The sequence below is a fragment of the Tauraco erythrolophus genome, chromosome 25, assembly GCF_009769465.1.
Source record: "Tauraco erythrolophus isolate bTauEry1 chromosome 25, bTauEry1.pri, whole genome shotgun sequence".
NCBI lineage: Eukaryota > Metazoa > Chordata > Aves > Musophagiformes > Musophagidae > Tauraco > Tauraco erythrolophus.
This window is the reverse complement of record NC_141489.1, coordinates 2,128,869-2,139,711: the sequence shown is the minus strand read 5'-3', so window position 1 is coordinate 2,139,711 and position 10,843 is coordinate 2,128,869. Positions and strand designations below refer to the sequence as shown.

The following is a 10,843-nucleotide window of genomic DNA, read 5'->3' as shown; positions in this document are numbered from 1 at the left end:
CAGCCCAGCTGCAGGGGTGCTCCCGAGCCCCGGGGGCTGCGGGGGGGGCAGTGAGGGGGCTGGAGGGGGGCACGGCGCCCTGGGCAGACGTTGATGGATGGTCTCGCCCCGGCCTGGGACCCCCCCCAGAGACCCGGGCAGGGAGAGCAGCTGGCAGAGCTGCCTGCGTCCCGCGGGGGGGCCCAGGCAGCTGGGACCCCCCTGGTGCCTTTCTGTGCCCCCCCGCGACCGCCTGCCCAGCTCTGGGCCCCCAAAGTCCCTTCACTCCTCTGGGCTGACCCCCCCCCCGAGGAGGGGACAGTCCCACGTACACCCAAGCGCCCCCCATCCCATCCCATCCCATCCCATCCCATCCCATCCCATCCCATCCCATCCCATCCCATCCCATCCCATCCCATCCCTCTCCTTCCACCCGCCCCAAGGAAACAAAGGGCAGCGTTCGGTAGGACCCTTCCACCCCAAAACTGGGCACGATGGGGCAGGGGGTGGCGGGGGGCTGCAGGGGTTGGGCAAGTGGTGCTTTTCCACCCTGGGGACCCCCCCCAGCCCCATGGATCCCCAGCCCGGGGCGCCCCAAGCCTGAGGACCCTGGTCAGGGGTGTTTGGGCCAGGGCACAAAACCCACCCCAAAACCCACTCCAGGACCCCATCTGGTCCCCATGGGTGCCCGGGTTGGGGGGCACTTATCACTGGGGGGCTGTGTGCCCCCAGCTGCCCCTTGGGGTGGGAACTCCGAGTGTCCCCCTCCCTCCCCATCCCAGGCAGCCTCCAGCGTGGGAGTGGAGAACAAAGAGGAGGAGGAGGAGGAGCACGAAGGCTCCTCGGTCCCGGCCATGACAGCTGGTGCCCCCCAAGTGACACGGGGACAAAGGCGCCGCAGCAGGGGATGGGCCCTGGCACAAAGGGGCTTCGGTCCCTGGGGACCACGGGGCTGGGGGGCCCCGAGCCGCCACTCCTGGGGGGACAGGGCACTCAGGGACTGACTGGACCAGGGGGCTTCCCGGGAAAGACAGGGCTGGGGGGCCACCAGCCCCATGTCCCCGCTGGCCAGACCCACAGCACCGCCAGCCCCATGCGACCTCCAAACCCACAGCCATGAGACCCCGAAATCCTGGCAGCTTGCCTCTGTGCCACCCTGCACCCCAAATCCCTGCCCGTCTGGGGCCACGCCACCCCCAAATCCATGCCAACCCCAAACCATGCGACCCCCCAAACCCACACCACCCCCAAACCATGCAACCCCCAAACTCATGTCACCCCCAAATCCCATGCCACCCCCCGATCCCATGTCACCCTGTTCTCAGGCCACCCCGTCCCCCTTGCTCCATCCCCACTCCAGCTGGGACCCCAAGTCCATGGGGGAGATGATGGGGGTGACTGGGGCGAGGGACAGCCATGGCAGGGGGTGGCTGTGCCAGGGTGGCCGTGCCGGGGTGCCGCAGCGATGGGTTGGGAAGGGGATTCATTAGAGGGGGGAGAGGTGGTTCCAGCGGCCGCCTTGATGGATGGCCTGGCCTCCGTCTTGTCAGGAGGGTTTTGTCTCTCGGCCGGGGGGAGGAAGGGAAGAGAAAGGGAAAGAGGAGGGGAAGAAAGACCCCGGGGCGGGGGGGACAGCAGGGGTTGGGGTGCCAAGGGAGGGGGCCCCTCCTCGCCTTTCCCGGGGCTGTCGCGGTGATGGATGGCCCGGCCAAGGGCGCCGCTTCGCCACAGCGTCTTTGCTGGGGGGGGGGGCACGAGGCCAGGGACCCCCATCCTCTGGGGCTGGGGGGCCCAAGCAGCCCTTAGAGACTGGCTGGGGGCTGCATGCCCTGGCATGGAGGGCACGTTGGGGGTCTTGGCCACACAATGAGTCCCCCCCCATCTCCCATAAACCCCTGACGGAGCCCCCCCAACTCATCACACCCATGGGTCCTGCTGGATGGGGGGGCGGACTGCGCACACAGCCCCTTACCCAGCCTGATCCCTCCCCAAAAATAAACCCCGAGGATTTTCCTCTCTTCGGTGCCTCGACTTTCCCCCCCAAACCAGGCTCCAAAGGAGCTTGGGACCCCCGAGGCGGCTCCTGGGGAGAGTAGGGGGCCGCGTTCCAGCGCTCCCCCCCCCCGGCACGAAGCTGTCGCCCCCAGCCCCCGGGTGATCCATTCGTCCCCGGGTGCGCTGGGGCATCTGTCGCCCCGTTCCGTTTTGTTTTAACGAGGAGATTTAGAGCCCGTTAAGCAGCTGCAGCGTCTGCCCGCAGGAGAGCACAGGCAGAGCTGGGGGGGTCTAGGGGGGGCTGATGCCAGCCGCAGTCCCTCTGCCCTCCCCACCCCCTGGAGAACTTGGGGATTGCTGCTTCTCCCTAAAAAGTGGCTGAGAGGGGATGGAGGGGGGAGCAGAGCATCCTGCGCAGGATGGAGAGAGGGATGCAGGGATGGATGGAGGGAGGGGGGCTGAACGGGGCAGTGAAGGACACTGCGGGTGGGGGTGGTGCCACAGCCCCGGGGATGGTTGGGGACAGTGCAAGGGGCAGGGGGGTGCAGCGTGGCCCCCCCAGATGGTGGGTCGGGGACGCTGCCCCCCACGCCGCGCTTTGGAGCTAATTGAGTGAAATGTCTGTCAGCGCTGTAATTAAAGGGGAGCGCGAGCACCCGGGCAGGGCTCAGGCAGATGGAAGGGCCCTTAATTGGTAATTAAATCCCTCCCTGGCAGGTGAGATGGAGCAGCAGCCGGGGCCCCCCCAGCAGCGGAGGGGGAGGCAGAGCCGGGCCCCGGCAGCGCTGGAGCCCAGGAGGGGGGTGACACAGCTGTGGGGCTGGGGGTCCCCGTCCCCAGCCCTGCCCTGGCCCTTTGTCTGCCGGGTTCTGGAGCCAACCCAGCCCCGAGCCCCCCCAGGGCCACGGCCCCCCCTCCCACAGCCCGTCAGCCGCTGACAGTCACCCATCTCGGAGGGAACAGCTGGGCAGGGCACAGGGACCCGCAGGGGACCCCAGTGTTTTGGGGGGGCTCCTTGCCCAGGACTATAGGTCCTCACCATCCACACGTCCCCCTGTTCCATGTCTCCCTGACCCCCCCCCGACCCCCCATCCCCATCCCAAGGAACACAGACACCGGGTGATGGGCGCACGGGCAGCGGGGTGCAGGCAGGGATGGGCAGGGGGGCTGGAAACCCACGCCAGCTGCCCCTGGCCCCCCCCAGCCCCGATGCTGATCCCCGCCAGCCGGGAAGGAGATATTTTATTTTTCTGTCATTATCTCCCAGTAACGTCGGAGATAATGGGAACAGCGATCGGCGGCGCCGGCCGATATTTCATGCGTGATGGGATGGTGGGGAGGGGGCCCCCCCGAGACAGCGATATTAATAACGGCCCCACGTCGCCACCCTAACGAAGCCCCTAATGCGGGGGGCCGCCCTGGGTGCCCCCACTACCTCACAGCGGGTGGAGGGGTGCAGCGGGGGGCACTGCCAGCCTCCTGCCCCCCACCGACTCATTGAATTCCCCATTAAAGCCCCCGCGGTGCCGCTGGCCCCCCACCAGCCGTGACCTCCGGAGGCGGCACTGCCCTCTGCCCCCGGCCGGGCCACCACCGTGACCCGTGGGGCTGGCCGGGGGGGCTGGGGTCAGGGGCCGGGCGGCAGCCCCGCGGCGGGGGGACGTTAGTTCCAGTGGGGCGGGCGGATAAAGGGGCTTTATGGAGGGGACCCCCCTCCCCGTGCCAGATGCCTTCCCTACCGCTCGCTATGGAGATGATGGTGATGGCGACCCCACAGCTGCACCGGTTCCTCCTCCAGAGGCATGGCAGGATGGGGACCCCCCCAGCACCCACCGACCTCGGAAGGGGACCCTCCACGCTTCCCAGCTCCATCCCTGGGCAGTGAGGAGTTACAGACACCATTTAATTGGCCCGTTAATCACCGTTAGTGGGGTAATGAGGGGCTCCCCGAAGCCGGGCTGTCTCTCCGCGACCTTCACCCACGTCACCGCCGCGGCGCTGGCACAGCGGTGGCCGCACACCGCCCCCCCACACACGGGGGGAATGGGATTGCGGGGTGCGAGAGCTGGAGCTGGGCTGGGACATCCCCACAGTCCCCAAAATCCCCACTCGGGATCTGCCCCCGTTGTCTCTGGGCCCCACAGCCAGTGGGGATGGGGATGGGAACGGGGATGGGAATGGGGATCCCACATCCTCCTCCGGTGCCGACTGGTACCAGACCCCCCCGTGGCCCCAAGGGGGACGAGATCCCCCAGACCCAACGGGGCAGGATCCCCTGGCACAGCCCCACACCTGCATCCTATAGGGGCAGAACCCCCCAGCCCCATGGGGACAGAGGCCCCCTGCTCCCCGCATTGCGGACAGACCCCCACGGCTGCACCCCCGTCCCCAGCAGCGATGGGACCCCCCGACCCACTCTGGGACCCTCGGGGAGGGGCGGACCCACAGCACAGCCCGACCAATGAACGACTGCATGGTGGCAGGGGGTGGGACAAGAGATGCACAAGGACCAATGGCCTGTTGGGGGTGTGGCCAATGTATGACGTCGAGTGGGTGTGGCAAGCCCCTCCCAGAAGATGCGGGGGGGGGGGGAGGGGGGGGGGGGTGTCCAGCCACGCCCAGCCCAGTATGTCCCAGTACAGCCCAGTATGGCCAAGCTCAGCCCTCCCCCCGGCAGACGGGGAAGGGACGGGGGTGGCGGTGCCCGGGGGGGGCGGGGGGGTGATTAATGGGGGCCATCGCTCACTGTCCGGCGGGGGGCGGGGGGCCCCCCCCGCGCGGCGATAACGAGCGGCAGGAATAATGAGCAGTGTCACTCCACTTTTCATCGTGATGGAAAGTCATTACAGGCGTCACCGGCGGCGACAAGCGGCCATGAATCAACTGCTCTGCTATGAAATTAAAATCGAATCGCCCACCCCCTCCCCGTCACCCCACCACACACCCCATACCCCCCCCCCCAGCAAGGACTGGCAGCCCTGGGGGGCGGCTCTGCCCGCTGGCAGGGAGAGCCCCCCACAAGGGCCACCCCAAGGACAGGGCATAAGCTCCCACATCCCTGGGGTCACCCTGGGGCCCACCCCCCCAGAGCAGAGGATTGAGGGGCTCCTCTCCCCACCTCACTGAAGTCCAGAAGGATGGGTGGGTGGGAGAAGGGCTTTGGCTTTATTCAGCAACATCCACTCCCCCTGCGAGGTCACGGCCACGTTACCAGCACTCCAGGGCTGTGAATGGGGGGGGTCCGGGGAGCAGGACCCCACCCTGCCCCTCTCCATGGGTGCCCGTCCCGGGGGGGCTCACAGGCAGACACCCATCAGGTTCACCGGCCGCCCGCTGTAGCGCTTGGAGATGTCCGCCTCGATCTGCAAGACAGAGCCGGGAAGGGGTCAGGGGCAACAGGGGCCCTGCAGCACCCCAGTGGGTCCACCTCCCTCCCTCACCAGCTTCTGGAGCTCCTTGGTCTTCTCCAGGAGACGGTCGAGCTTGGGCTCCAAGGCGCCCTGCTCTGCCAGGGCCTCCCGCCGCTTCTGGCTCATCACCTCCTTCTTGGCCAGCAGCAGCTCCGCCTGCTTCAGCTTCTGCCGCAGCAGCTCGCTCACGCGGTCCACGTACCTGTTTGGGGACAGCCAGGACCCTCCGTCACCCTCATCGCCCACCCAGGTGCCAGCCTCACCCCAGGACACCTCCATCGCTTGCTCCAGACCTGCCCCGCAGAGCCCCGTGGTCCCTGCCACCAGCCCTGACCCCCCTGTTTTCCCTCCTGCTGAGTGAGGACCTGGGGGAGGCGAGGATCATGAAGAGGTGCTGCATGCTGCGGGTGCAGAGCTGGCCCAGCAGGGCCCGGGTGGTGGCCAGGAGAGAGCCCACGTGGGTGCTGGTCTGGCCCTGCAGCACGGTGGGGGCCAGCTGGAACTGGCTGACGGCCACGATGTCGGCCTCCTCCTCCATCTCCACCAGGCGCTGGGACAGGAACAGCTCCAGCTGTGGAGACAGGGCAAGGGGGACACTCCGGTACTGCCATCCTTGCGGTGGGATGGTGGCAGAGCTGCCCCTTACCCAGCTCCAGCCCCGGCTGCCGCGTCGTACTCACCTCCATGAGCTCGTCGATGAACTGGCTCCGGGTCTCGGTGTTTTCCAGGAGCGTCAGGGCGTCAGAGCCGCAGGCGACACCCTCGGGCACTGGGGGACAAGCCAGGGGTGAGTGAGACAAGGAGGGGACACGCTGGCCATAACCCCCCACCACAGCCCATCCCACGCACGGCACCCTTTAGTGGAGTCCCCAACAGGGCTTCGTGCACAGCCAGGGTGCTCAGGGTCACTGCAGGCAGGGAAGGAGGAGCAAAGGCAGGGTGGGTGCTGCCTGCTGCCCGGTGGGACCCCCCTGTGTCCCTCCGCAGCCACGCTCACCCTCGGTGCCAGCCTCCAGCACCGTGATCTGCACCTCCTCGCTGTCACCATCTCCCCAGTCGATGCCATCATCCTGCTGAGGAAGAAAGGGCACCCTGTGAGACGGGGGTGCCCGGGACACCCCCAGGTCCCCAGCCCAGCCCTGGAGCAGCACCAGACCCCAGGAACACACATCCAGGGGTCACCCACCTGAGGACCGGGCTCTAGTGTGATCCCCCAGTCAATCCCCTCGCCCCCGGCTCCCCCATCGGCAGCGGCACCTTCATCCACCTTGGTCGGCTCCAGCGTGAAGTCTCCCCAGTCGATCTGCGGGGAGAAGGAACCTGAAACCCCGGGGGCAAAGAGCCTGATGCCAACTGACGCAGGGCAGAGCCGGCTGGGGCTCAGCCCCGGCGCGCCAGGACGTACCGCGTCCTCCTTCGGCTGCTCCAGCACCTCCTCCACCTCCGGCCGCTCCACCCGCAGGGGCTGGAGCCCCGTCCTCCACTCGTAGACGGTTGTGTTGCCTCTCTTGCCCACGTGCCGCAGCAGGGGCACCACCAGCTCTGCGGATCTGGCAGCCGCCGCGGGGACATCAGTGCCAGGCACAAGGCAGGGACCCCCCACAGCACCCCCAACCCCACCAGGGTCCCTCTGAGAGCCCCGACCTGGGTCCAGCTTCCAGCCCAACCTGCTGTGCCCACACGCAGGGAGAGGAGAGGGGTGGGGGCATCTATCCCTGCACCCCCGTCCCCACCCCCTGCCCACCTCTCGCACACGAACTCCACGCAGGCCTGGTACAGCTCGATGGCCTCGGAGAGCGCGCCGACTCCCGCCCCGACCTCGGACAGAAGCGATGGCAGGTCCTTCACCAAGGCGAGCAGCTCCTGGCGCACGTCGTCACCCTGGGCACACAGCAGGGACGTGTCGGGGTGGGGAGACTGGCAGCCAAAGCCCCCCCCTGGGGCGGCTTCACCCTCTGCTTGCGGAGTTCGATGCGGGCAGGAAGGGGACAGAGAACTGTGGGGTCACCCTGTGTCCCCCAGCTCCTCCGCAGGTGAGGTGGCACTGCGGGCACATCCCCTGGGACACGTGGTGCCAGCGTTGAAGCCCAGCACGGGCATGTGGGGGCTGCTTTGGGGAGGGAGGTGGCACAGCAGGATGCTCTCTGCCGCGGAGCCAGCCGCAGGGACTCACGGTGATGCCATACTGCTTGCAGGAGGCGAAGAACCGCTCCCGCAGCTCGGCCGCCCTCAGCTGACACTCCTCCTCGCGGCGGGCAAAGTCTTGCTGGGCCTGCTGGCACCGGCTGATCTGCTTCTTCAGCGAGGGGATCTCGTAGCTGACGCTGCGCACCAGGAGGCTGGCGAGTTCAGCTGGGGGGGGTGGGTCACGGGGGTGCTGAGAGGCCGTGACAGCCACCCACGAGGCCCCCGGGGGGGGGGTGCTGCAGCCACCTCAGCTGCTGTCCCAGCCGCACAGCAGAGCCAGCTCGGGACCCTCAAGGTAGGATTTGGCAACCCATCATGTCCTGCCCCTTTCCCTGCCCACCTCATCCTCATCCCAGTTTGGAGACCAAAAGCCACCCACAAACTAGGAGCCACGGGCTCTCTGGAGCCTGCCTGCAGCCAGAGCTGCCTTACCCAGGTAGGTGTTCTCCTTCTCGTAGAGGGACACGATCTCCTGCCAGTCCTGGGGAGGAGGAAGCAGAGGGTGGGGGAGGCTGTGAACACACCAGTTGCCACCACCCACCCACCCACCCCCAGGCCCACGCTCACCTTCATGCGCTGGGACGAGTAGCGCCCAAAGAGGTTCTTGGTGGAAGCCTCAGTGCCCTTGAGGATCTCCACGATCCGCAGGCAGTGGAAGTAGTGCAGGTCTGCGAGGGAGGGAGAGACACAGTCACCAGGGTGCCAGCCTGATGCCACCCTCAGCCCAGGGAGCGCAGGTCTCCGAAGGGGCCGTGCCACTGACTGGGAGGAGGTTGCCATAACCAAACCCTCAGGAACAGGGTCCCGATGTGATGCCCACCCAGGCCGCCCATCTCCTGGGGCACCCCGACCCCGGGCTCCACTCACAGGCCCCCGCCAGCAGCTGCTTTATCTCCTCGTTCTCCGGCATGTCTCGCATGGCCGCCGTGACCTTCTCACGGATGGCTGGCACCTGGCTCTGCCATTTCAGGCTGCAGTGTCTCCTGTCCACCAGCCAGTCTGCACGGCAGGTGGGAGGGAAAAAGGGGGTCAGCGGGGAGAGGGGGGGTCGGGGAAGGGGCCACCCCCCACCCCAGGCTGCCCTGCGGTGCCAGGTGGAGGCCGGGAGCAGAGCCCCTGGCAGAGCGGCTCCCCGCGCATCCCGTCCCCCGCCCCGGGCAGAGGGACCAAACGCTGGGATAACATCCCAGCTCCTTCCCAGGCCCGGAGGGGAAAGCGGGGGGATTGCAAAGGGGGGGTCACCCCGCTGCTGCCTGAGCTGGGACAACCCACCGCGGCACCGCGGGGGAAAACCCTCCCGGGGAAGGACACGAGCGACCGGGGCCACGTCCGGCGGGGAGTCCCGGCACGGCCCCCGCCCGGGACCCTGCCCCTCCGGGGGGGCTCCCGCCCGGGGCCGGGGGGACCAGGGGTGCCGTACCCAGGAGCTTGCCAGTCTGGATGTCGATGGGCACGTTCTGGTAGTCCTGGGGAGAGACCTGCGGGGAGGCGGCGGGTGGCGGAGGGACCCGGCGGAGCCCGGTCGGGGCCTCCCCTGCTCCAGCGCCCGGGCCCTGTCCCGGGCCCTGTCCCGGTACCGGCCCCGCTCGCCCCGGTCCCGGTGTCCCGGTCCCGGTCCCGGTCCCTCCCTCCCTCCCTCCCTCCGCCCGGCCCCGGCCCCGGCCCCAGCCCCGGTCCCGGTCCCACCTGCATGCCGGCCGCCACCGTTCCACTTCCGCTTTCCCCCGCTCGCTCCCCGCGCCCCGCCCCGCCCCGCCTCAGCCAATCCCCGAGCGCGGCCTCCTCCTCTCAACCAATCAAAACGCGACCGGTCCAACGGGCCCCCGCCCTACTGCCAATCACAAAGGAGAGACGTGTGGACGGCGCCACGTGCCGGCGCCCCGGTTGGCTGGGAGGGAGAGAGGGGGAGGAGGCGCCGCCCAATCGGAACGGGCCGAGAAGGGGGACCCGGGGGCGGGGGTAACGACGCTCCGCACGCATGCGCAGTGCAGCGGGTCCGGGGCGCATGGCTCGGGGGTCGCGGGGGCCCCGGGGCGGACCGCGGGTGCGCAGCACGGAGCCGCCATCCCGCGGGGTTCCCGGCCATCCCGGAGGGAATCCCGAACCCTCGGGGATCCCCGGCTGCCCCCGGAGCAGAGCCCGGATCCCACAGGGCCATGAGCCCCCCCGGCACAGAGCCGGGGTCCCCCGGCTGCCCCAGAGGATGTCCCGGGTCCCTCAGGGATCCCCGGCTGCCCCCAGGCGGATCCCAGACCCCTCGGGGATGGCCGCATGCCCCGGCACAGAGCCAGGATCCCGCGGGGACCCGCCCGCCGGGACCGACCACCCCGGGGCGGCCGCGGGACTCGGGGAAGCGGCCGCCTGCAGCGCCCCGGGGGCGTCCCCGCTCGGGGGGAGGCCACGGCTGCCCCCCAGCCCTGAGCCGGTGCGTCCCGGTGGGCCACGACCCCGCACGGGGACGGGACGGCGGCTCTCCCGGTCGCATCACCCCGTCCCCGGGCACCCAGGGGACGGCGGCAGTGCGGGGACAGCCCGGCGGGGGCCAGCGGGTGCCCGCGGGGCAGAGGCAGCCGGCGGGGAGAAGCGGGAGGCAGGAACCGGTCGGGCAGCCCGGCCCGCCGGCCGCCGGTTTCGGCTAATCCCGCCGACAGCCGGAGCCACGCTCCCGCCGCCGGCCCTTAACCCCTGGCTGCCCGAAACACGTGCCGTGTGCCGCCCCGGCACCCACCGGGGACCCGCCTTCGAGGCTGGCAGGGCGGTGAGCCCAGCGCCGCGGTCGGTGCCAGCGCCCGGAGCCGCCGCGGGCTGGCAGCCGCCCCGTCGGGGCTCAGCCCCGGGATCCCCCGTCATGAATATTCAGCCGGGCCCGGGCCCGGCCCCGCTGTTTGCTCCGGCGGGAGGGGTTTGGTCGCGGGTTCACCTTGACGGGGAGAACGCGGGGCAGCCGCAGGTAGACGGCACCTGCCCGCGCACCCCCGCCGGAGCTGCCCCGGCACCCCCGGGACCCCCAGGCTGGGCGGCCGCAGCAGAGGCGTGGGAGGCACAGGTACACCATCGGGGTCCCGCGGTGCGGAGCGGGACAGGGAAGCCCCCGCTGCCATGCCGGAGGTCGTGGCTCGGCCTGGCCGTGGTCCCACCCGGCTTTGGCACACGAGGAGGGGGCAGGCAGGGGCACGGCAGGGGTGGGTGATGGTGGCAAACCAGCCCAGGGGGCCACCAGCTGTCTTCCCCAGGGTGGTGGCCCCAGTTGCAGTGTCCTCGTCTCCCTGCCC

General features: G+C 69.6%; 1 protein-coding gene across 2 annotated transcripts; it reads right to left on the bottom strand.

Moving 5' to 3' along the window:
- Positions 1-5,247: 5,247 nt before the first annotated feature.
- On the bottom strand, positions 5,248-9,289 carry CDK5RAP3 (CDK5 regulatory subunit associated protein 3). Of its 2 annotated transcripts, none has more exons than XM_086626582.1 (14): positions 9,258-9,289; positions 8,992-9,049; positions 8,439-8,570; positions 8,139-8,239; positions 8,004-8,052; positions 7,558-7,736; positions 7,129-7,265; positions 6,790-6,934; positions 6,571-6,687; positions 6,382-6,457; positions 6,065-6,153; positions 5,750-5,955; positions 5,415-5,586; positions 5,248-5,336 (listed from the first exon to the last, which is right to left on the bottom strand). In XM_086626582.1, exons 1-14 carry the CDS (start codon positions 9,261-9,263, stop codon positions 5,271-5,273), a joined length of 1,533 nt encoding a protein of 510 aa, XP_086482708.1. In that variant the 5' UTR covers positions 9,264-9,289; the 3' UTR covers positions 5,248-5,270. The 2 variants fall into 2 exon arrangements, with proteins under 2 accessions (XP_086482708.1, XP_086482709.1); XM_086626583.1 differs by having other exon boundaries at positions 6,382-6,454.
- Between the last annotated feature and the right edge of the window lie 1,554 nt (positions 9,290-10,843).